Source organism: Mesoplodon mirus (assembly GCF_964341445.2).
Source record: "Mesoplodon mirus genome assembly, chromosome: 1".
In the NCBI taxonomy this organism is placed as follows: Eukaryota; Metazoa; Chordata; class Mammalia; order Artiodactyla; family Ziphiidae; genus Mesoplodon; species Mesoplodon mirus.
Window position 1 is genome coordinate 78,549,903 of NC_138976.1, and position 25,194 is coordinate 78,575,096.

Consider the following 25,194-nt stretch of genomic DNA (forward strand, 5'->3'; position numbering starts at 1 on the left):
CAGCGGCCATGGCTCACGGGCCCAGCCGCTCCGCGGCATGTGGGATCTTCCCGGACCGGGGCACGAACCCGCGTCCCCTGCATCGGCAGGCAGACTCCCAACCACTGCGCCACCAGGGAAGCCCTGCTTTACATATTTTAACACATTTAATCTTTACCAAACCTTACAAAGTAAGTACTATTACTATCCCCATCTTAAGAAAACTGGGAACGTAGTGCTAAAGTAACTTGCTTAAGGTGACACAATAATAAAGAGGCCCAGACAGGATTTCTACTTAGGCTGTCTGACTCCAAAGTCCATGCTTGCCACCACTCCGTTGTTTTCTGCAAGGTAAAAATAGTGTATATCTGCATGCAATAGATAAATAGAAATGATTTCTGCATGCCTTAGTTATTTTTTTTTGAGGGGGGGAAGGATTTTTTTTAATGTTAATAAATTTAAACTTTAAATTTAAATTTTTACTTCACTAAAAAGATCATATTTGTATTTTAATAATTTCCCATCCTCTTTTGAAGACCAAACTTTAAAGTAGTGGTTTTCAACTTGTGGCAGTTTTACCCACAAGGAGACATCTGGCAATGTCTGGGGACATTTTGGTTGTCCTACTTGGGGCTGGAGACTGCTACTGGCATCTAGTGGACAGAGGCTGGGGATGCTGCTGCGCATGGATAGCCCTCCTCAACAAAGAATTATTCCGCCCCACATGTCAATCGTGCAGAGGCTGGGAAAGCCTGGCTTAAAGCCAGCGTTGAGTGTTAGCATACAGGACCACACAAAGAGGACCTCATCTGGTCATTTGCGTCATCTCGGCCTCAGACTCAGATTATCCTGTTGCTGACTCAAGTGACTGGTGTGGAGCTGGTTGTGAAAAAGGCCAAAAATACAGATGCACTATCTTTCATCTGGCACAGCTCCACCGTTGGCTGGAGAGCAGCAGAGAAGACCTGGGTCAAAGCTCACCTTAAGCTTAAAATATCATGAAAAACAGGGGGCAGACGGGCCATTTCTCCCATATGAGGAGGCTATTTCAGGGATAATCTTTTATCTCGTGGGCAGAAGATATTTGCAGGGTGTGCTTACTGGACAGTACTTGCTGTGATTGTAGGTTGCTTTGCATGTTTTTTGCTGCTTTGGTTTGCATGTTGTTTAACCGTGTCAGAGCAAGAAAGGTTGTTTGATGACATACCGGATTGGGAGTAATTACACACTTCTGATCCCCATCTTTAGTAGTTTTCCTTCTAACACTCTGCTCAGCCCTTACCCACCAAATGTCCCCCCAAACCCAGGACTGGTGTCTAAAATGGGCAACTCTGATCCATTGCTCATCCATCCAGAAAAGGGAAGCGTTTTGTAGAAGGACCTCTATTTCCCTTCTAGACTAGACTCATATTCATCTCACCTCTATTTCTGCTAGTTCTCACTTTTACCATTTCCTTTCTTTTCTGCAAGGAGGAGAAATGTAGAAGCTGTGGAAGCTGCCTCACAAACTCCATAAATCTTGCAAAGCTATAGGAAAAAGCAAGGTCATAGAGCCATTATTCCTGCCTGTATATAATGACTTGTAGACTTGTAGGTCTTTATATAATGACTTGTAGAAGAAACCACCCAGGTGTGTGAGAAACTGACACTGGCTCTTTGTGGCCTTTTCTTCTTTAATAAAAAGAGAAAAGGAAAGATGCTTACAGTGTAGAACCAGAACTTCACAATGGGTGCATTGTAGAATTCATAGATTTTTCTGCCCAGGGGGATTAACCGGTGTCTGCTCTGAACTTCCTCTTCATCCTTCTTCCTAGAGGACTCCCCGTTGTTTCGTCCCAACATTGCCTACAGTGGAAGAGAACCAATACCATCACAGCAGGGTTCTGCAGAACATGTTTCAACATGTATCTCATTTTATAGATGGGGAAAGTGTGTTCACAGAACCTAAGAGCTTTGTTCAGGGCCCCCAGAGATTTAGAGATTGTGCCTTCCCTAAGTGTGCATTTGCATTATACATAGAATCTATGTATCCTTTCCCTGGGATGGAAGGCCTTAGGGATATTTCTTGACCATTCTCTTCTCTTCCAGCCTGGAACCTCTGGAAGATGAGCTGTTGGAAGATACCCAGAGTTCTGAGAGACAGGAAGAGCGTAACCTGGAAAGGCCAGGAATCTATCATTCCTCCCAACCCCTCTCTCTCTCTTTATATATCGTGAAACAGGCAGGTCTGGGTTCTCTACTCATGCTAACGACTCTTAAGTCAAGGGTAAATTGGACTAGTAATACCTTATTTATCCAAAGGTGTTGAATATTCAAGAGGTTAAGTTATCTGTAGTGCCTGAACTTAGGAATGTCTACCCAACTCTTAGGCATATGTCTCAGTTCCCTGATTTCAAACCCTGTAAAGCCTGAATTACTGCTGGTGCTAGTTTGGTGATTCCTGGGCACACTGCCTTCCTCTGCATGGCAGAGTCAACCAGATGGGACCGGAAGTCAGGCCTGACCAGAAAAGGCCCTCATCTCCCAAGTTGTTGCAGATCTCCTTAAGAATTCACTATTTCCTCCTCATTTCTGACAGGAGAAGTGGCAACAACAATTAAACATCACAAAAAAGGCAGAACTTGAGAAAAACTGGACACAGAAAGGGACTGGGTCCTACCCTGGACACTTAGAATCTGTGGCACCTTGGGCAACTCTTTTAACCTCTCTGAGACTTAGTTTCTTTAGCTGTAAAACAAGGGTAGTCATAGCACCTGATAGAGGGTTGGTTTACAAATCAATCGGCATCTGGAACACAGTAAGTGCTCGGTAAAGATTAGCTGGTCTTTAAAGTGAACTAAGGCTTTCTCGGATACTCGTGACTGAAATGATCTAGTTGGGATCTCTCACAAGAAAAAAAAAAAGTGTGATATTAGGCACCTATTACAGCAGAATTTCTTGGCTTTAACTCTTTCCATATTGTTCTAAGCAAGGTTAGTTCTACAATGTTTGGGAAATGAAATTTTTATTAAGTGTGAGAACAGGGTAAAACCTTATAACTACAGAAGACAGATAAGGATTTGGGAGAAAAAAAAGTATAGGAATATGGGTTTAAAGTTGCAGATATAATTACCAAAATAATTTACCTTGAAGCTGATAACAGAGACAACCACTAGATAATTCTGGTTTCAAACTACCTTACCCACAATATAGATTATTAGTTTCAACTATTTTTGTCATTGCCTCAAATATCCACTTTACTCAACTATGTAACAATCAACACATGATTTACCTGTAACCATAGGATTTCGGGAAAGGGTAACTTCCATTCCTTTATGGACTCTCTGGCTGGAAAAGTACCTTGAACTAATGAATAGGTAAGATTCCATACTATGGCCTATCTAAGAATTTATTTTGATCAGTGAGCTGAGTCAATCTTTGTGATGGATATAGCACACTAGACAGCAATAGGGTTCTATAAATATCGATCATCGACCTCAGGAAACTCTGAAGTTACATGATATTTCTCTTCTATAATTTATAATATATGTAACATAATTATCCTACTTCTATTCTGCTTATTTATATGCTCAATAATACAAGACCATTTGGGTACACAATTAGATGAGAGTAAAGGCAGCTTGGAGTGTTTTAGGCATCTTGGAGAATGGCATCTTGGGGTAACCTCTAGGGACGCTGGCTTTCCTAACAGAGTTGTAACAATGCCCTGGGTCTGTGGATGTGCTGAGGCTTTATTAGGAAAAATTCAAGACACTTACCTAGAAAGGCAGGTAAAACAAAGTGAAAAACAGAACAATCTATTTTGCCTTTATTGTTCAAAAATATTTCAAAGTGAGTGCATTTTTAAGAGGCTTGTCTTTCATGGTTTAAGTAAACCATTTTCGACATTTCATTAATTCCAGCTTAAGCAGCGTAACTTGCTGATTTTGTTGATTTCTTTTCCCAGTAGTCAAACATTTCCTTAGCCTACATTTCTTAAAGCAGATTGTAACAGGGTCAAATACAGACACTGACTGCACAATATGGATTTCAGAATCTTTGCTGGCTAGACACAGATGTCAAGTCTGGGAAAGATCCTTTGAGGTGAACTAAGCTATTAAAGGCTACTAAAGTGAAGCAAACTGAGGCTGATATTTCATGTATAATTTTGGAAGGGCCAAGGGAAAATGTTCCATTCCAAGAGAGGATATATTGGTTTAACACAGAAGCTCAAATATCAATGCTATGAAGGGAGTGGAGTTGTCAACAAGCTGTATTCTCCAATCCTGTCTGGGGTGAGCCGAGACCAGTGGTCCAGCAGTAACAGAATTTGTCATTAGGGTCAAAGAAAGTGCCACCTTAAAAACAAGTGCTGTCAAAAAATAAAAATAAAAAAAAATTTAAAAATTAAAAAAAAAAAAGGAAAGGGCTTCCCTGGTGGTGCAGTGGTTGAGAGTCCGCCTGCCGATGCAGGGGACACGGGTTCGTGCCCCGGTCTGGGAAGATCCTGCGTGCCGCAGAGCGGCTGGGCCCGTAAGCCATGGCCGCTGGGCCTGTGCGGCCAGAGCCTGTGCTCCGCAACGGGAGAGGCCACGACAGTGAGAGGCCCGCGTACCGCAAAAAACAAAACAAAACAAAACAAGTGCTGTCCAACCCTGACTTTGCCAGCCCATGAGTCCTTTCTTTTCTTTCCTTCTCCCTGCTGTTTCAGCCTGTGGAGAATCAGCTCAGGCAGTAATGCTGTTGTGGTGTCTTCTACTTGGGTTCTCAGTAGACAACGGCAGGGGCTATTCTTTGGGAAGTAGACTTTGCTCTTAGTCCAGAGATGCATTTTATTTATTTATTTTTTTTGCAGTACGCGGGCCTCTCACTGTTGTGGCCTCTCCCGTTGCGGAGCACAGGCTCCAGACGCGCAGGCTCAGCGGCCATGGCTCACGGGCCCAGCCGCTCCATGGTATGTGGGATCTTCCCAGACCAGGGCACGAACCCGTGTCCCCTGCATCGGCGGGCAGACTCTCAACCACTGTGCCACCAGGAAAGCCCAGAGACGCATCTTTTATTGTGGCTTCTTGAAAGATCAGATCCTCAAAACTCTGGACTGAGCAGGAGAGGCAGCTGCCTCTTTCGTTATCTTCCTTGAGACCCAACCAGAAAGAATACTGCTTTTGCTTCTGGCTACCTTCCTAGGTTCCTTCTTTGAGCCTTCCTAGGATGTACACCAATGTCAAGGCCATGTCATACTTGACACAGGAGGCCCATGCATCCCTACTGGATTCTTTCTACTACGTGGTGGACCAAACCAGCTGAGCTCCTACATTTGAAGCTAGGAAGAAATTCTTTGCATCCCTTAGCTTTATCAGGTAAAAGCATGGCCAGTGGAGTCTGCATGCCTGGGTTCTAATCCCGGCTTTGCAACTAATTAGGTGGGTAACCTTGGACCATTTAACCTCTCTTGAGCCTCAGCTTCCTCATCTATAAAATGGTATAACAATAGTACCTACCTTGTGGGCTTGTTGTGAGGATTCCATGAGTAACTGTACGGTTAAGCATTTAGCACCATTATAGCAATATTAGCAAACATTTACCACGTGCTAGGCACCAGTCTACATTAGTTACATGTACACTTGTTACATAGTTTACATGTACCTGTGAGCTAGTAATAATAATAATGTCATTATTCGCATGTTAGAGGTTAAGAAACTGTGCCCAAGGTCCCACAGTGAGTAGGTGACAGGGCAGGATTCTGGCTCCAGAGCGCACACTCTTTTCCCCTCTGCTGAAGCATTCAATAAAGATTTGGTATTACTACTACCAACGTTTCTGCTAATGATCAAAATATCATTTCCTATCCTTGAAGGGGTTCAGAGGCCAAAATTATGGTAAGTTCTTTAGGGAAGACAGTCATTTGATCCTGTCATAGAGGAAAGCAGACTTCTCCACTAATTTATATAAGGATCCTGAAACTGAAAGCAAACATAGGACTTGAACTCAGTGAGTCAAAAGCAGTGAATGATTAATCAATCCAAAGAGTGGCCCGATGCATAGCCCCTGTTGTACTTGGGGCTGGGAATGTGCCTGCAAACAGATCTTTAGGAAGGACCTACTGAAGGAGATAGTGTTTATCTGGAGGAAAAACAATTCGCAGAGTGGTCCCACTTAGGATAATAATGCCAAGGCCTTCTGTCACCTGAGCAAAACCAATTTTTTTTTCCCCCTAACAGCTTCTTCTGGCTCGTCACGGTAATTGGTCAGGGTGGTGGGGAGGGTGGGGGGTATCCAGGAAGTCCTGTGGAGCTGTTGCCTTATGTCTCCAAAGCTCTGAAGCCTTGTTTGTCCCTTTAATAGCATGTGATGTTTTTAGACTTTGGATACAATCCAGTGGTAGTCATGCTGCTCCAGCAGGGGTTGCAGGAAGCTGTCCCATGCCCAGCTGCCCCATTCCCCCTACAGAACAAACCATCCATGCTCTATAATTATACCAGGAAGAGCTAATAAAAGCCTTCCATACAAACCCCAAAATTCAATTAGTGCTGTATTTGTGAGCCTGACCTCGAAGACAGATAAAGGCTTAGCTTCTGATCAGCACAACGGCTCCAGCTCCGTGGAACCAGCTGCTCCCAAATCAGATTCCCTTTCCTTCTTCATGTGCTAAGACTGCCACATCACCTGTTGTTTATAAAGTATCGCCTGTTTGGAAAATGCAGGGTGTATTGCTTCTGAATTTCAATGGGTTGCTGAGTGCCACTTACCTGGCTGAAGGATTAGTCCCTTTAGTTATGTTATTTGTGCACAGAGAGGACACTTATTTTTTCTTGGCTGCACCATGCGGCATGTGGGACCTTAGTTCCCCGACCAGGGATCAAACCCGTGCCCCCTGCATTGGAAGCACAGAGTCTTAACCACTGGACCGCCAGGGAAGTCCCTGAGAGGACACTTTTGTAATAACCTGGTCTCAATACTTAAATGAAAGTACCTGGTGGGAGGCTGACCTCAAGAGTTATTAAATCTTAAGCCATATCCATGGGAGAGGTGGATTAGGGGTTCTCCCCTCTGACAATAACTGAATAGTTTTTTCTTACTGTCAGTTCCATGTCCTCTTCGTCTTTTTCCTTCGTGGGCTTCTCTGGTTCTTCTTGCTCCTTCTCTTGGAGGTGAATTTCCTGGGCCTGTGTCATATAGGGCATGTCATCTTTGTTCTTGAACTCCAAGCTGAGAATTGAAGGAGGAAGTAGAATTCCCAGAACTACCTAAAGTAATAATAATGATAATAATAATAATCACATTTAAAGGATTAAGATAAGGGTGGTTGCTTAGAATCAGAGAGCCTGGGGGGTGGGGTCTGTGTGTGTGTGATGTGAGGGTGTATGAGTGTTGGGTGTGCCCACAGTGGGGACCTGCATATCTGAATAACTAAGAACATCCATGCTAAGAGGGTCACTTCTGCCCACACGACTGGGAACTGTTAACTCACAGTAGCTCAGTCTGATTTTGGAGAAACAAAGCATCTTACCCAAATACATCTTATCCAATTAACACCTACTTTGTATGAGGGAAACAGAGAAAAAAGATTCTACCCAAGGCAAAAATGGGAAAAAATTCAGATTCCCATTTAGTCACTTGATGGCACTTTGTGAAATCAGTTCATACTTATGTCCACTGGCATTTATTTATTAATATGCCAAGTGGAATTGATTATGTGTCATCTGGTTATCTCTGTAAAAAATACTGTCCTAAGCTGACCTTGAGAAAGTCCATGTAGGAAAACGGTATTCATTTTAGAGCATCCCCCAGCATTTGCTACTATCCAACAGAAACACACACACACACACACACACACACACGCGCGCGCGCGCGCGCGCGCGCGCGCTCTGTATCACTATGAGAATCCCTCAGCACAAATGCCCCAGGAGGCTCAGCACTGTATTTCTCTCATTATAAACCACATGCTTAAATCTCCACGTGATGACACTAAATTCACTGGCTTTTCTCATGAGAGGGCAATAATTTCATTCTCTATTTCCAGGGACCAAGTTTCTGAATGATAATACTGACATCTGATTTGTGTTCCCTAAATCTTCTCTCACCTCTTTCCTCAGTCCTAAAATGGTTCTGTGTACAAGGCTTCTGAATACAACCCTCCCTGAAGAAAGTATACCAAGGTGAGGGGCTAAGAGAGGCCATGAAGGATAAGTAAAAATGATCCTCAAGTAATGAGGCAGGGACAGTCTGTGCTCGAGTGCCCAGGGACTTGAGAGCAGCTAAGGGAAAGGGGAGAGTGGTGACCCTGACTCAGGGTGCCTGGCAGGCCTGGGAACGCTCAGGTGGCATGCCTGGCAGTCTTCAGGGGACATGACACCCTGTCCTCAGAGCTGAGAGCCAGGCTTGGCGTTGTCTGCAGGGTAGTGATGGAATGCCCATGACCCACTTCATGGAACCCTTCTATGATTCTGGGCCAAGAGCCCACGGAAAGGGTGGAGTGGGGGAGGGTTGCTGGTTCAATCAGGGTGGCCTCAGCAGATTGATCTGGTCTGGTGGCCCTTTTGTTTTGGGCTGACCTCAGAGTTACCTAGAGCAGGTAGTTCTAGGTAAGTATAAGCCTGGCTGGCTTCGGTTGTAACAGCCACAGACTCTAAACAGATAAAGCATTTTAAAACATTCTTTCCATCTTCCCTTCCCATTATTTTGTTCTTTTAACAAATTCTCTCAGTTTAATGTTTTCCTTGTAAAACACTGAAGAAAACAAAAAATCAAAAGCCACCTATTATCCTATTTCATATACTTTCAACCCCAGGGATAACCACTACAAACAATTTACTGTGTATCCTTTCTATTTTTTTTTAAATGAAGTTATACAAATAGAACTATACATGTACATGCTTTAAAAAAAACAAAGAAATGGGCTCAGGCTCTACGTATTGGTCTGCAACTTGTTTTCCTTCAATGAAGAATAGATCAGGATTATCTAGCAACATCTTTACATATAAATCTCATTTTTATTTCATTAAAAAAATTTCTAAAGATAAGAGCCAATGTCTCTTTATGGTGCCAAGGAGGGGCCAAGGCGTTCAGGCTCGCACGGAGGTGAAAGGTTGCCTAAGTAAGTGTCTCCTGGTGCAGCATGGCTTGTGACAGAGCAAATGATACCTCCTATGGTACCTGTGTGTGACCATCACCTTTGGATCTTCTAAGAATATTACTGTCTAGGCATGCCATCTCTAGAGGCTCTGATTTAGCAGAACTTGGGGTAGGCCCTCGTCTCTGTATTCAAAAAAACAACCCATTATACAGAAGATTCTGATGCATAGTTGGGGCTTAGAACCACCCTCCCGAATTAAGAGAATGCCCACTACCACTGCAGATTTGGCTTGGAAAGCTCCCACCAGCCCTCTGGCCCTCACAGCCAACAGGACCTTCTGGACTCACTGACCTTGAGGCCTGAGTTCTTGCGCATCCGGAGCCGGCCCATCCACATGTCCGTGAGCAACATCTGGCTGCATGTGTGTGCGATGAAGTCACGGTGCTTGGCAGCTACAGCGAGCTGCAGGCATGTGGCGTTGCTCCAGTTCTTCAGCTCATACGTCAGCAGTTTCATGGCCAGCTGCTCATCCTGCTTGTAGGACTGGTCCAGGAGCTCCACGGCCAGCTGGCCAAAGTCCCTGAATGAGAGAACGTGAGGAACTGTCTTTTGGCCATCTTGGAGACTTAGATGATGAAAGTGGGGACCCACTGGCCAAGCCACAAAGGGTGGTCGCTGAGTGGTCTAGTTGTTCCTTACGGGGTCTAGTCTGTTCATTCATTCATTCAGCCAACACCCATTAAGCATCTACTGTGTGCCAGATACCATGTTTAGAACTGGGGGTGTAAGTCAAATGAAGCACAATCCCTGCACTCAAGGCCCCCAGTTCAAGGCATATGGATGTGGAAGGCAGACCCAAAACTCAGAGTGCAGTATGTCTTCTTAAATGTGACAGACCTCAGTTCAGAGCTGGGCCTTGTCAACCACAAGTGTGTGATCTTGGACAGGTTACTTAAATTCTCCGAGTCTCATTTTCTTCAGGTGTAAAGTATGCATCATAAGGGACCTACCTCTTGAGGCAGTTGAGAGGATGAAATGAAATCTATGTATCTGTATGTACCTCTGTATCTAGCACTGTGCACTGTAAATGTTAACTGTTTGTGTCCGCCCTCTGTATGCACCATTGGGTTGATTCTGTCTCCCCTTGAAGTATTGGATAGCTCAAAAAACCTGTATCTGGGGACCACCTTCCCTTCTCCTCCCCTGACCACGCCATTTGCTAGGCTGTCCAACCTGGAGTTGTGGTTCAGCTCCTGGGAGATGTCATCAACCATGTCGTTCTCGGAGGCCTCGTGGGCCATGGCTTTGCAGAGCTTACAGGCCACCAGGGCCTTGGCCATGGCCTCCTCTCCGTGCTGCCAGAAGAACAGGGCCATCTTCTGCCGCTTCATCAGGACGGCCCACACCATCAGCTCATGAAAAGGGAAAGGGAAGTGGTTGATCTCAGGGTCATCCAAGTCAATGTCCACCTCTTCTTCACGCTTCTTGGTTGTCTTTCTTCCTCGCCTCAAGGGAACATCATCCTGTAATTTTAGGGAAAAAACATAGAGATGGAGTTAGAAATGAATCCATTCAACTCAGTAAATAGTTCTTGTATGTCTACTACTGGCCAGCTCTGGGATAGATACAGAAAAAATGAACTATCTTTTCCTAGCTTCTATTCTAAAAGAACTCACAAGCCCCTGAATGCCTAACTTTAAAACAAGTTATAATAAATGTATAAGCACAGTCCTATGGGAACATGTCAGTGTTATACTTTAATTTTAGAACAGTATTTTTTAATGGGCTTTTTTTTTCTTAACTTTTGTCCATTCTTTTCCTCTACAAGTAGGGTTATTTGTACCTCATGATGGACAGCACTACCCTTTCCGCTGAAAGGATGAGGACATCCTATACTTGCCATTGGATATACGATAATAGCCACATGAACAGAAGATGGGAGACAGATAATCTATCTTGAGTTTCTGAATACTTCATTAGATGCATTTGTGAAGAATTTCTGGTCTTTGGATCTGTTGCCATTTGTAAACACCCATGAATAGATTTCACTTACTGGAATTTATATGCTTTTTTGGTTTTCAAGTCAGTATTTCAAATAGGATTTATTTCTTTGTTTGCAATGCTAATATAACCCCATGATAGAAATTTCAAAGCTACTGTGACCTGCCCCCTCGACACTGGAAAAATTATCACCTCCTTATTTTAGAATCATGTACTAAGCCCTACCACTGGAATGACCTTATATATATATATTTTGAAATGTGTAATAAAGAGAATAAACAATTGACACTAATAATTTGAGCGAACACTTACCTCCATTCCCAGCAGTTTCAAGGCTTTGGGCTGTTAAAAAAATGTTATGCACAAAGTTAGATCTTTCTTTATAGAGGTAAGAAAAGAATCCTAATGTATCTTAAACAGGTAATAGAACAAATCTATTGTACCATAAGCATTTATTCATTTCACTAAATAAAACACCACAGGGGAAACTCTTTATAGAAATTCTAAGAGAATTAGGGATTTAGTGATTTTGGTGAATTACAGAAAATTAGGAAACTGGAGAGGCATAATGAGATTGCCCAAGGGTAGAGCCTGCAGGTTTATAATCTCTTTTGTGGGCCAAGATTTCTTCCATCATCCTAAAACCATCCCGCTAGGCCGCCCTCTCCACGACATCAAGCACTTGAGTGAACAATGAGACATTCAATCAAACTACGAGATGTTTCCCAAACCTCTGAAAGACCTCTATTATCTGGAGACGTGGGATATTATTCAGAAATACTATATGTTGAGATGCTTCACGCTGGCTATCTCTCTTTGCTGCTGTCCAGCAGAGCAAGGGTGAGTGGGACCAGAGGGGCATGTGCTGACGGCAAAAGGCACTGAATGGCATGGAAAGTGTAAGCACACACGGTAGCACCACTGGTGACGCTGGGGATGTGAAAAACAGGCACAGACCAAGACGCAAGAGAAGGCAGCTCAGCAAATTGTAGAACAAGATGGAACTCATATAGGTAAAAAGCTTTGGGGGTGTCCTCAATAATTTTTTATAAATAGATCCCAAGACCAAAAACCGTGAAAACTGATGAGGCAGATAATAAGATTTGAATTACTATTCTCTGATCATTAAGGTTCACTCCTTTTAAATGAGAAAAATTACTTTTTTAATATACAAAATGACTTATTTAGAAGTTGAGCATGTCATCGCAATTCATAGCATGCAGAAAAGCTAAAAAAGGTTCACTTTCGATGCCAGTTTCTGGTTTGAATTGGATCTAGTGAGGAAAAGAAAGAAGTGTAACACCCAGTATATTCCTTTTTTTCTTTTTTCTTGTTTAAACAGATTTGATGGCAGAGGGAAGAAGAGGCAGGGCGATTGCCTTGTCATCTGATCTCCCCCTTGGAGATGACAAAGCATCCACACTCCAAATCTACCACACACTAGTCCTCCCCAGAGTCCAGGAAATGGAATTTGCTGCCAGCCTCACCCTCTTGGGGCCAAAGAGATTGTGGTAGAGTGTCCGGAAGCGCTTGCGCGTGTAGTTGCAGCGATAAGCCCCTCCCATCAGGTACTCGATCACCAGGCCGATGTCTATCAGGCTGATTCTGTAGTCTGGGGGCAGGTTCCCCTATCACGGAAGAACGGAACAAACAGACACATCCAAAAGACAGTGTGGTTTACTAGGGATTCTATTCCATGTGTTCTGTAACTATTTTAGAGTAAAATAATAATAATAATTAAAAAAGAAACATATGAATGTATTATTATTCTGGTTAATCAATTCACCTTAAAATAGATCCAACCGAAACCTGGATATTCTCGCTTGGAAAGAAGACATAAGTTAAATAAGAAGATGCAGTAATCGTCGGCAATAACAGAAAATCAAAATATTTATTCAAGTCTTCAGCTGGGGAGAAAAAAACACCAGTGTAGCAGAAAGAAACACAAGGCTAGACATGGCAAATTCTACCATTCCCAGCCACTAGGAACTATGTTCCCCAGATACTCCCCCTGGACCCCCTCACTGCTCTGCCTCTGACCCAGGCCTGTTACTGTCCTCTTGCTGATCAGTTATTTCTTCACACTCACTAAATGAAGACTCCTTCCAGAAGGTGATTGTGATTACCAGGGACTGCATCAGGTGAAATATGCTGAGAGCTCAAATATCCTTTACACAAAACTTCTATTAAACGTTTTTTAAAAATTGGCACCTTTTTTTAAAGGAGAGCAGGATGGATGTCATGACAAAGTCCTTTATGAACATCCCCTGTGTTTAAAGAGAAAGAGGGGTGAAATAAGAGAAGTTTTATCAACTGAATATTTATTTTCTCAGAATTAAAGAGGTTTTTCATATTTTCTTTCAGAGAATAGTGCTTCTTAAGGACCTAGAGCTACGGTATAAGTTTAATGTTGTACATATAGATGCAAAAACAAGAGTTTTTATTATTATCTGCTCATTACTGATTTCTACTTCAAAAGGGAGCTCTATAGGGTCTGAGGAAAATCCTTGTTTTTTTAGGTCAAGGAAGAATTAGTTCTGTTTGTGGGAAATTCTGAGCTCACAGTGAGTTCCAAGGGGTACAACTGATCAAGTCTCACTGTCTGGTTTAGTTCCCTGATGCAGAAGTGTGCTCTATACCATGAATGGCAGGGGTACCACACCGTGTTGGAAGCCTGGCACACTGCATTCTTAGATACATTTTGGAGAGGCCTGAGGGCTTTGTCCACTTTGGGGTTTGTCTTTAATGGAGGATCCGTCCAGGATGCTGTGTGAGATTCCTGCCACTTCACAGAAGTGGCTCATAATAGTGGTGGTTTTCCAACTTTGTGGCATCTGCTCCATCTGAGGAACTTGGTGACAATGCAAAGGTCTGGACCCTATCCTGCTTCGAGTATGAGACTCTATGCACTTTATGAGCTGTCCAGGTGATTCTGAGGTCTACCAGGTAAAGTTCAGGTGGGATTACACAGCAGAATTGGGAAATTCATAGTGTATGAAGATATCGTTATCGCTAGGAAATTAGCTTATGTAGTTTTATTAACTGAAGGTAGGTTTTCAGTTATCTGTATCAGCTTTCCTATGGTCAACAGCAATCACTTGAAAGGGATTCAGGATTACAGGTGGCCCACTGTATCCTGCCATCAAACCTATAACTTCATATTTTTAATTGTTTTATTTATCTTTGTATTCCCAATGCCTGGTGTATGGTAGGCATTCAAGATTTTTTTTTTTTTGGTCAAAAATGTGAATAAGTAAAACACTGAAATTAATCAATGTACTTGGGATCAAGTCTCAGTTTGGGGTTCTTCAGTATTATGTTCTCAGTAACAACTAACTAGTTACAGTTTATGAGTCACTCCTGGGTGGGAAAGCCCCAGCTATCCTCAGGTTATCAAGAAAGACCAATTGTCTGACTTCTTTAAAAGGGAACTTAGAGAAAGATTTATTTTAAGGCAGGAACTTTTTATGTATTGTCCTTTCTATAAACATTAAACTGAATCTAAAAATAAAATATCTGTGCAACACTTTTTCTCCATTATTTTGGGCAGGTTAACAAGACTGTACTTTCTGTACTGTCTGGCTCTTACGGGATGGTTAGGCGAGGCTATTATTTCAGAGTAGAAGAGCCCCAGAGCTTCTCTGGGCACATCTGGGTCAGCCTCATCTCCTGTGCATTTGGTTCCTACATGGATGACCTCCAGAGGAGGCTCACCCCATCTGTGCTATTTTCCTTGGCACTGTGAAGCTGGCAGGGGAAAGAGCACTGGCTGCAAGTCAGTTGCTCTGGACTCTGTCGATCCTTCACAAATCATCCACTTTCGCTCAAGGCCTCAGTTTTCTTCCCAGTAAAAGGGGCTGAACTCCATGACCTTTATGGTCTGTAATGCTCAAGTACCAGGTTTCAGAAAAATCCCCAAAAGGTTTATTGTGATGCTACTGAACAACAATCATAGTGGGTCTATGAATTTGTGCCTATTTTTAGTCCTGTAACAATTTTCCAAATTTAAACCTGGGTAATAGTGAGCCTAACACCTGTATATTTCCTTTTGAGAAACCTATGTGTGAACATCAGTTTGAATTCTAAGAACAAGAACCAATATTGCCTGAAGACCAATATTGAATGGCAATATTTATGCTTTTGAGGTCTCTGTAAGCGTGGGTTGTCAGCAAAGTGATAATAGTAAAATTCAAAATAAACAAAAATTTTAGAGGGGCAACACTTTTCGCAAATGTTCTGCAAACACTGGCAACACTGTTTTGCAAAATTTTATGCAAATTCATAAAGGGCTGATAGGCTTACATACTACCAAAGAAGGTGCTGGAATCTTCTTTTCCTAGAAATTTCTTATATAAAGCTTGATTATTTTGGAGTGATTTTTGTATGATCTTGTCTGAAGTAGGAGAAAAGATTCTGTGACCATTCTGGGTTACTGAGCTTTGAGTGATGGCCTGAAAGGAACTGGCCTGATTTCTGTTTGACTACAAGGGGGCGATGGTCACCTAATACAAGGCAATGAGGGTTCTCTCTCTGTACTTCAATTCATGCTCTGAAAACAGGCAATGTGGACATAGTTACTTCTAAGGTCCTGTTTCTAAAGGTCCAGTTGTTTGATCACTACCTGGAAGGCTGCTCTTCTTTCTATGCTGCCAGGTCACTGGGCAAAGACCCCTGTCCAGAGCTTCCAGAGTTGATGCAGTTTCTAATAATCTGTTGGAATTTGGTTAGTAGAGATGGAGGCTTAGAGAAAAGGGAGGGTAAAGGGTTAGACAGGGATGGGCTTGTGCTCATAACATCCACCTCCTTTAAAAAAAAGCAGAGAAAAATGCCTCCTCATATTCCACAGGTAATGTCCAAAAACCTCTGGAGGAGTCTTCCTGTGCTTGGCTCCTTTTCGAATAGGAAGTCAATATACTGGAGTAATATTCATTCTGCCTGCTGTTTCTGTTATTCCCTGCTCCCCTTTTTTGGTAATTACTTTGGTAACCGGTAAAGTCTGAACACTTATTTCCCATTTCATGCCTTAACAACATATATAGCAAGCCACAGGATTCAAATAATTTGATCCACAGAGTAAAATAGAGAGGCTTGGATCCATGGGTAGGTAAATTTTACAACTTGAAAACATTGTCTCCTTTTTTTTCATGCCATGAGATACTACGCTGAGGCTAAATTTTAATCCATGCCATGCCTAAGGATGTCTTTTAATTAAAAGAATAACTTAAGTTCACTTATTAAATCTGCTCTTCTAAATGCACTCTGTTTTTCAGATGTCAGCTCATGATATCACTAACAGATTTCAGCTGTTTAGGAAACTTTTTTTTTCTTTGAAACTCGTAACAAGCCTTCAAAGAATACTGTTTCCTTCTGATGTATGCAAGGTATAAAATGATAGCTGGTTGTCAGATTTACCAAGGGAGAGTGGGGAAAAGACCAACCTGGTGAAAATTCATGGGAAAAGGGGACATTCCCTCAGTGTTTGGCATGGCAGTAGACTGGGCAACAAAACTTTTAAAAATTAAGAATGCTTTTGCAAATTTGCATGAATTCAGCAGATGGAGTTATGAAAATGTCCTTTCTTTCCCCAAAGTGTGTCCGAAATGCTTTTTCTTTAAAATTCGGCAAAGCTCTGGGTCTTGATTCCCATATAAATGAATTTTAAGTTATCATAATTTCACCACTACTCTTACATAATACTCAAATATCACCCTTCTTTGGTGGGGAGGGATAATTGAGGCAATCTGAAGTATTAGTACATTTAATTTAAGAAAGAAAAACTACTACTTTAAAACATACAGAGGCACAAATTGAGCAGACAGTTAGCTACTAAAATGGCAAGTTAGATTTCATGGAAAAGCGGACAGACTCAGGCCACTCTGGTTTAATATGAGAGCATTGGTACATCCAATGGATTTATGCACGAGAAAGGTTCAGGGAACTGGGTTGGCTGATATTTTAAATTTCTGATTGATACTAATTCTACCTCATTGCTCCTAGATTGCTCCCTTGATATAAATAATTTAAGATTTTGAAACTAGCTTGGAAGTAATTCTCCACATTCAGTTCTGTTGGTTTCAAAGGATAGTTGGACTTGGAGATATGCTGGTTAACTTAATGATGGTCTGATAATTCCTAAATGCATTCTCTGGGTTCATAAGTTATTTACATTTTATTTTACAGACATATTATCAAACACTACGTTTAAGGTCCCGAACTGTGTTTCTAATTTTTGAACAGCATTCATTTCATACTAGGGCTTATCACTTACTGATTAATTTTTGTCATAGATTAAATCAATTAATATGTACATAAAGTCTTAAAATCATAAAGCACAAAGCACATGCTAATTATTATGTTCCTTAATTTTGAAAACTGTTTAAACTGCCCAAGATTTTCTCAGCATTTTAAACCTAGTTTTTGTAGATTTTGCATATCTTATTGGCATAAATTGATGGAAGTCATCTGGAACCATCTGAGGAAGATGTTTACCAATATTAATTTCTTTCTCATTCACTTCTTAAAAACACACAAACAGAAAAACCTCATTTTTAGCTACTTTCATCCATAAAACATAGACACTTAACAGCTCCTTTGGCTACCACTGTTATTCTTTCTTGTTCTCCAATAGTCAGACACTCACCTTTATCATAGACATAAATGGAGTCTGCATTTCCTGCCCCTATTTCTTCCCAAGGGAAGAAACTAAACATAGGCTTTTGTTTCTCCCAACCATATTGGCAGTCTCTTTTCTCAAGAAAAAGGATAAATTTTTCCTAAGCCATTTCAGTACTATCCTGAGTGATTTGTTATTTTTTTCCCATTACTAAATTAGTAAGTAAATGAATCCTTGTATAACTATATTCTTGCTCTGGTATTTGGATCACACTTGAAAGAAAAATAAAACTGCTCCTAACTGATAGTCCTCCCAATTTCTTACCATCCTGTCCTGTCTCGTTAGTCTATATTATTTTTGAGGTATACCTTTAGCTAAGAAGTTAAAGAAAACTCTACCTTAAAAATACTCTACATGCCTTCCACTAAATATAAGCAAATGTAAGAGGCAGCTAACGGAACTTCAGAAAAAAGAAAATGATATGCAAAGCAGAGTCCTACGAGAAAGAGAACCTATTAGGAGGGATTTCAATCATTTATATTCATTAACATCTAACTGCAAAAACCTCTTTGAAAATCAGGCAAGACATTGAGAAACTTGGTGATGGAGGTAGATGAGTGACTTTATGAAGGCTTGGCCTGCCCAGTGGCTGGGACTATGGGACAAAGGCACACAGTTGTCTCTTCAGAAAGCCTCATAATTCCTTCAGTGACACAGACTAGATTAAGATGAGGGGGATATTTTACTTATTATTTTAGAAAAACTCAAAACATTTTGAGTTTTGAACATGAGCAACAAGTACCTTGGCAAAGAATACATGCTGGGTGTGTACATCTAATCTTCTGAGATACTTCTGTTTAGTTTCCAGGCATTTTTATGCCAAGATTAATTAAACAAAATAGGAAGACTTGAGGAAAAGAGAAATGGGTTTGCTGAGGGCAGGTATGTTTATGGCTTGAAATGAGGCAGACCATGGAAAGGTGTGATCTTGGTAAAATATACAGATGGCATAGCATCTATTTCCCTTGCTTTGAAAGAACTACAGGCTTCACTCACTCACACGGATGAGAAATTTTTCAGTAAGGTTGTGCAGAGATGGGAGTAAAGTTCCCAAGGGCCTACAGAAGGAGGGTTTTTAGTACTCTTTACTCATTATCAGCAAAGGTCCAGCTGGTTAATAGGTACATTATAATCAGCCCCAGGGCCTTTCGAAGGAAACATTAGTAAGTGGCTACAGGACACCTAAAGGGTAGTTCTAGCCTATGACTTCCTATGAGATGAAGGAATGGCACTCTACTTTTTACCTCACTTTGTAGCTTTCTCCGAGTATGCCCTATGGACTTTGGCAAAGAATTGCTACCAACTGGTAGGTGGGTATATCTGTGTATGTGTGTGCGTGTGTACGTGTATGTGGTATTTTACCCTTTAGTGTTAAAACATCACTTTCTGGGAACCCTGCCAAGGGTTCAGAACTGAAGCTACCTCGGAAAGAGGTTGTATGGGGCAGAACAAGCACTTGGTTAAGATTAAATGTAACCTCGCTTTGCCTCATTTTTCTCATCTATAAATGGGAATAACACTATATAGTAAAAAAAAAATAAAATAATAACTCTACTTCATATATTTGTTGTGAAGATGAAATGAGCTACAACACATAGAAGGATTAGTGTCACATACCTGGTCATCACTGAATCCTAGGTACCATTACTTATGATTATGATTATTAAAGGATGTGAGTTCTAATTCTAGCTCCTTACTAACCACTCAATACAGTTCTCACCTCTCACCTCCTTACTAACCACTCAATACAGTTCTCACCTCCTTTTTAAATTGGGCATACATCTAGTAGATCCAAACCAACTGGCTTTTTCCCCCATCAAATTTGATGATGAATGTGAAAAAATACATTGGAGAAAATAAAGTGTTAGCAGAATGGAATGTATATATATGTTGTAGTCTCTGTTTCTCTGAGACTTTTTGAGCTACGCTTACTATATGCTCTGTGTCATGCTAGACGTGGCAGTGATACACTGTATCAGGAGCTAGTAAATAAATATACCTTTCATGGTCAGTTGGAAAGCATGGAAACAAGTTCCCCAAATAGTGAGGAGCACATGGAGAAATACAGGTAATGGCATAAATCCACACGGCATGGGGGGAAAGCCTAGGGTTCCACTACCCAAAAGCATTATGTCCAATGAAAGCATCTAAAACCATGGAGACTGGCGATAAAACCGCAGCTGCATCATAAGCAGAGATGTCAAAGTTAAAAGACATACACGCACACTGTGTCCTGAAATGAGGGGGTCTGGCAGGGATAGGAATACTCTGGCAGCTCATGCAAAACAGGCACTTTCTAATCACAGGAAGCAGTCAAGACAGGGCCTCCGACCTGCAGTCGAGAGGGTTCTTACCTTTTTGACATCCCTGACCAAGTGGTACAATGTGTTTGAGGGCCCATGTCTCTGGAAACAATAAAGAAGAATCAAATGGTTTTGCTAGTCAGGGGCTCTCACTGGCAAGGCAACAAGGATCTGGAAGGAAGGGTTCTGGCTGGCGGAGGGGAAGTTCATTAATATGAACCTTGTTCTAGTTGCTCAGTTGTACCTGTCTTTTCTAAACAAACAGAGTGGCAGGTTTTTGGATTGTGGCTCCTCAAGAAAAAGCATTTGAGGTTCTAGATTCAAACTTTACAAAGGAGGCCATCAGCTCTGTTGACAGCTGGGCCAAAACATCATTCAAGAGGCTAGTTGTGCAGCAGGGGGAGACAAAAGGGCCAGTTTACTGCATTAGAACTACAATTTGGCACACTGCCAATCCAACTTGTTTATTACCCATAATGAATGAGAAACTGGCTAAAGGAGGGTTTGGCAGACTTTTTCTGTAAATAGCCAGATGGTTAATATCTTAGACTTTGTGGGCCATACAATCTTCATCACAACTGTTCAACTCTGCCATTGTGCAAAAGATCCTTACCTTTGCTTAAGGTAAGAATAAAGTGAAGTAGTTTGCCATTCTCTTGTCTTTCAGGAACAGGAATATCAGATGAAACACAGGATGCCTAGTTAAATCTGAGTTCCAGACAGCCAATGAATAACTTCTTTTTTTGTTTTAATTTTCATTCATGTTATTAATTCTTAATGTTGAACTTTTTTGTCATATTGATGGCTTTTTAAATCTGTTTTAATTTTTGGCTGTGTTGGGTCTTTGTTGCTGTGTGCAGGGTTTCTCTAGTTGCAGTGAGTGGGGGCTACTCTTCGTTGCGGTGCACGGGCTTCTCATTGTCGCGGCTTCTCTTGTTGTAGAGCATGGGCTCTAGGCGCGCCGGCTTCAGTACTTGTGGCACGCGGGATCTAGAGCGCAGTCTCAGTAGTTGTGGTGCACGGGCTTAGCTGCTCCGCAGCATGTGGGATCTTCCTGGGTCAGGGATCAAACCCCTGTCCCCTGCATTGGCAGGCGGATTCTTAACCACTGCACCACCAGGGAAGCCCTGATGGCCTATTTTGTATTTCTTTTTAGTATTCATGTATTTTTTATGTATCAAATTAAAAGTTTTAAATGTAACTATATCTCTTAATCTTTTGATTTACAGCTTTTGCTTTTATGTTTCCTCATCGTTTTTAAATTAAGGTATAATTGACATATATTAGTTCCAGGTGTACAACATAGTGATTTGATATTTGTATATATGGCAAAATGATCATTACAATAAGTCTATTTAATATCTGTCACCATACATAGTTCCTAGATTTTTTCCTTGTGATAAGGACCTTAAAGATCTACTCTCTTAGCAACTTTCAAATATGCAATACAATATTATTAATTATAGTCACTGTGCTGTATATTACATCCTCATGACATTTATTTTATAAATAAATCTGGAATTTTGTACATTTTGACCAATAACAATGAATAATTTTGAGTATAAGTATGCCTTGTGCAATATTTGAGACATACTAAAAATTATTTGTTCTTTATCTGAAATTCAAGCCTAACTGGGAATTCTGTATTTTTGTTTGCTAAATCTGGTGACCGTATTGGAAGATCTTGAACAGTGATGGCAAATCCTTAAGCACTGTTGTAACACATTCAAGTATTCAAGACAATCCCTGTGTACCGCCTCAACTACTGGCCCCTTCAGGCGGACATACTCATCAGAACTCTTTTTCCACTGAGGGATGCAGTATTGTGTAGGGATTAAACATGCAAACTCTGGAGTCAGAATGCCTGGCTCCAAACCTGACCCTGCTGCTTACCAGCTGTGACCATGGGCAAGCTGCTTAACTGTGACTCAAGAAGTCTTACTATCTATAAAATGAGGATACTACTACCATTTATCTGGTAGGGCTGTTGTGAGGATTAAATGATGAAATGTTTATAAAACTATTAAAATAGTGCTTAGAAATGTTAGCTATTCTTATCACTGAGGCCATTCACTGTTCCATAATCCTTTTCAACAGAGTACTCTAGGGAACGTTGATTAGACTTGACTGGAGTGATGAAATCTATTGGCCTTTCTTGATCTATAACTTTCCTACTTACTTCTTTCCAGTCATTGGAATAAATCACTCTACTCCCTTGATTCTCTGATTTATATGAAGGTCATTCAACTCTGTGTTTTCATTTATTTATTTTACTGAAAACCCATTATTTTTTCCCCAGTTTTATTGAGATAAAATTGACATGTAACATTGTGTAAGTTTAAGGTGTACAATGTGATGATTTGATGCTCATATATATTGTGAAATGTCTACCACAATAAGGTTAGTTAACATATCCTTCACCTCACTTAATAATCATTTTGTTGTTGTTATGGTGAGAACATTAAAGCTCTGATCTCATAGTAACTTGCAAGTATACAATATAGTACTGTTAACTACAGTCACAATGCTGTACATTAGATCCCTGAAACATATTCATCTTATAACTGAAAGTTTGTATCCTTTGGCCAACATCTCCCCATTTCCCCCGCCCCTCGGCCCCAATGTTTTGGAGGAACCTCCATATTGTTTCCTATATTTTGTTCCCTTGTCTAATATTAGTTAACTGTATATACATGAGTTTATTGCTGGGCTCTCGATTCTGTTCCATTGGTCTATGTATCTGTTTTTATGCTGATACCATACTATTTTGATTACTGTATCTTTGTGATATAGTTTGAAATCAAGAAGTGTGATGTCTCCACCTTTGTTCTTCTTTCTCATGATTTCTTTGGCTATTTAGGGTCTTTGGTATTTCCATGCAAATTTTAGGAATTTTTTTTCTATTTCTGTGAAAAATGCCATCAGAATTGCATTGAATCTATAGATGGTTTTGGGTGGCATGAACATTTTAACAATATTAACACTTCCAACTCATGAACATGAGATATCTTTCCATTTATTTGTGCCTTTTTCAATTTCTTTGATCAATGTCATAGTTTTTGATATATAGATCTTTCACTCCTTTGGTTAAGTTTATTCCTAAGTATTTTATTGTTTTTGGTGCTGTTGTAAATGGAATTCTTTTATTTCTTTTTCAGATAGTTCATTGTTAGCATACATAAATGCAACTGATTTTTGTATGTTGCTTCTGTATACTGAAACTTACTGAATTTATTAGTTCTAATAGTTTTTTTGGTGGAGTCTTTTTTGGTGGAGTCTTTAGGATCTTCTGTATACAAGATGCTGTTATCAGCAAACAGAGACAATTTTCTTTCTTCCTTTTCAACTTGGATAAAAAAATTTTATTGCTTATTCTCCTTTTCTTTTTGGCCTAATTTCTCTAGCTACAACTTCCAGTACCATGTTGAATAGGAGTGGTAAGAGTGGGCACAATTTTCTTGTTCCTAATCTCAGAGGAAAAGCTTTCAATCTTTCACCATTGAGTATGATGTTATCTATGGGTTTGTCAGATATGGCCTTTATTACATTGAGGTGTGTTACTTCTATACTCAATTTGTTGAGTTTTTACCATGAAAGGATGTTGAATTTCGTCAAATATATTTTCTGCATCCACTGAGATGATCATATGATTTTTGTCTTTCATTCTATTAATGTGATGTATCACATTTATTAATTTGCATATGTTGAACCATCCTTGCATCTAGGAAGACTCCCACTTAATCATGGTATACCATCTTTTTAATGTGCTTCCACTTGGTTTGCTAGTATTTTGTTGAGAATTTTTGCATCTATAGTCATCAGGAATATAGACCTGTAGTTTTCTTTTCTTGCAGTGTCCTTATCTGGCTTTGCTATTATGGTAATGCTGGCCTCCTAAAATAAGTTTGGGAACATTCCCTCCTCTTCAATTTTTTTTGAAGAATTGGAAAAGAATTGGAGTTAATTCTTTAAATGTTTGGTAGAATTCACCTGTGAAGCCATCTGGTCCTGGGCTTTTCTTTGTTGGGAGGTTTTTGATTCCTGATTCAATCTCCTTACTTGCTATTGGTCGACATGCAGCCTTGGCTGATGGAATGTACTCATATAGCTACAGGGTCTTGCAGTTCTAGGGTCTTGCATTTCCACAGCAGTGGCGATGTGTGTCAGGCCAGCAGTGTACAGGTGCACAGCCAGAGGTGCTAGCTTTCAGAGTGTGCACAGCAGTGGAGGTCAGCCATGGGGGTCTAGGCTGGGTTCTTGCAATCGTGTAGCCACAGAGGCCTGGGCTGGCTGCTGGTGTGGACCCCAGGTGCCAGCAGGGGTGAGGGGAGAGGGAGTGGTGAGGGGCTTGCGTGACTGGTGTCTATGAACGCAAATATCTGTAGAGCAAAAGCCAGTGAAATCTGCAGGGGTCTGTGGCAGCTGTGCTGGCTATTGGTTTCTTCACTGGTGAAAAATGCCAGGGTCCTCTGCAGAGCAGGTCCCTGGGAACCGTAGTTACTCAGCCTTCAGCCTGGCTGATAGTGTTCCTAGCTATCACAGTATGTCTCAGCTTTGCAGGTCTCTGGGCAGGGTGAAACTGAAGTGTGTCCTTTGTGCAGTGCCCTGAAAGGCTCACTGGCTCTCTCTTTTCCAGTGAGGGGAACTATTTCTAGCTGAGGAGCTTCCTCTTGGCACAGAGCTGTGCTGGCCTCAGGGGACAGGGTGATACAGACACAATGAAGCTGTTCTTCCTCTCCTTTTTGTGTGGTTATTTTCAGATATTTTTTGTTCCACTGTTTTGCTGAAGTTTCTTAATTGAACTCCTGAGCTGTCCTAGAGCTGTCTTTGTCTGTGCATAGCTGTCTAATTGTTGATCTTTGTGGGGGCGGGGATAGAGGCTGGGTCTCCCACTCTGCCATTCTGGCCTATTATTACTGAAAGTCTTAGTATGCGGAACTAAGAAAAATCTTCAGAGAAAACAGAAGCATGGGGTCATTCTGCTAACTTGTTTTCTACTTCCAGCAGTGGGAATGTTACAGAGCCAGGGTGGCACCAGCTAATACCTATCACTGGCTGGGGACAGGTCAACAAGCTCCATCTCATTAGTGCTGTGGGTGGTGGGACAAAGAGGCACTGTGACAAATGAGGGGAAAAACAGTCTCTGAGAAAGAAGCTTTGGTTCAGTACTGGCTTCTTTCTTT

The 25,194-nt window shown here is 41.2% G+C and overlaps 1 protein-coding gene across 6 annotated transcripts in view; it reads right to left on the reverse strand.

Annotated features, from left to right (window-relative positions):
• Positions 1-25,194, reverse strand: part of TRPM3 (transient receptor potential cation channel subfamily M member 3) — a gene marked incomplete at its 5' end in the record, with an annotated part of 816,760 nt that overhangs the window by 71,403 nt on the left and 720,163 nt on the right. For 2 of the 6 annotated variants that reach the window (XM_082615531.1, XM_082615529.1), the window contains 8 exons: positions 1,684-1,824; positions 7,038-7,201; positions 9,382-9,614; positions 10,268-10,557; positions 11,348-11,377; positions 12,523-12,663; positions 12,822-12,857; positions 20,063-20,113. In XM_082615531.1, the coding sequence (XP_082471657.1) occupies positions 1,684-1,824; positions 7,038-7,201; positions 9,382-9,614; positions 10,268-10,557; positions 11,348-11,377; positions 12,523-12,663; positions 12,822-12,857; positions 20,063-20,113 (1,086 nt within the window). The remainder of the gene's footprint in view (positions 1-1,683; positions 1,825-7,037; positions 7,202-9,381; positions 9,615-10,267; positions 10,558-11,347; positions 11,378-12,522; positions 12,664-12,821; positions 12,858-20,062; positions 20,114-25,194) is intronic. The other 4 variants (XM_082615530.1, XM_082615528.1, XM_082615533.1 and 1 more) reach the window with 3 other exon arrangements.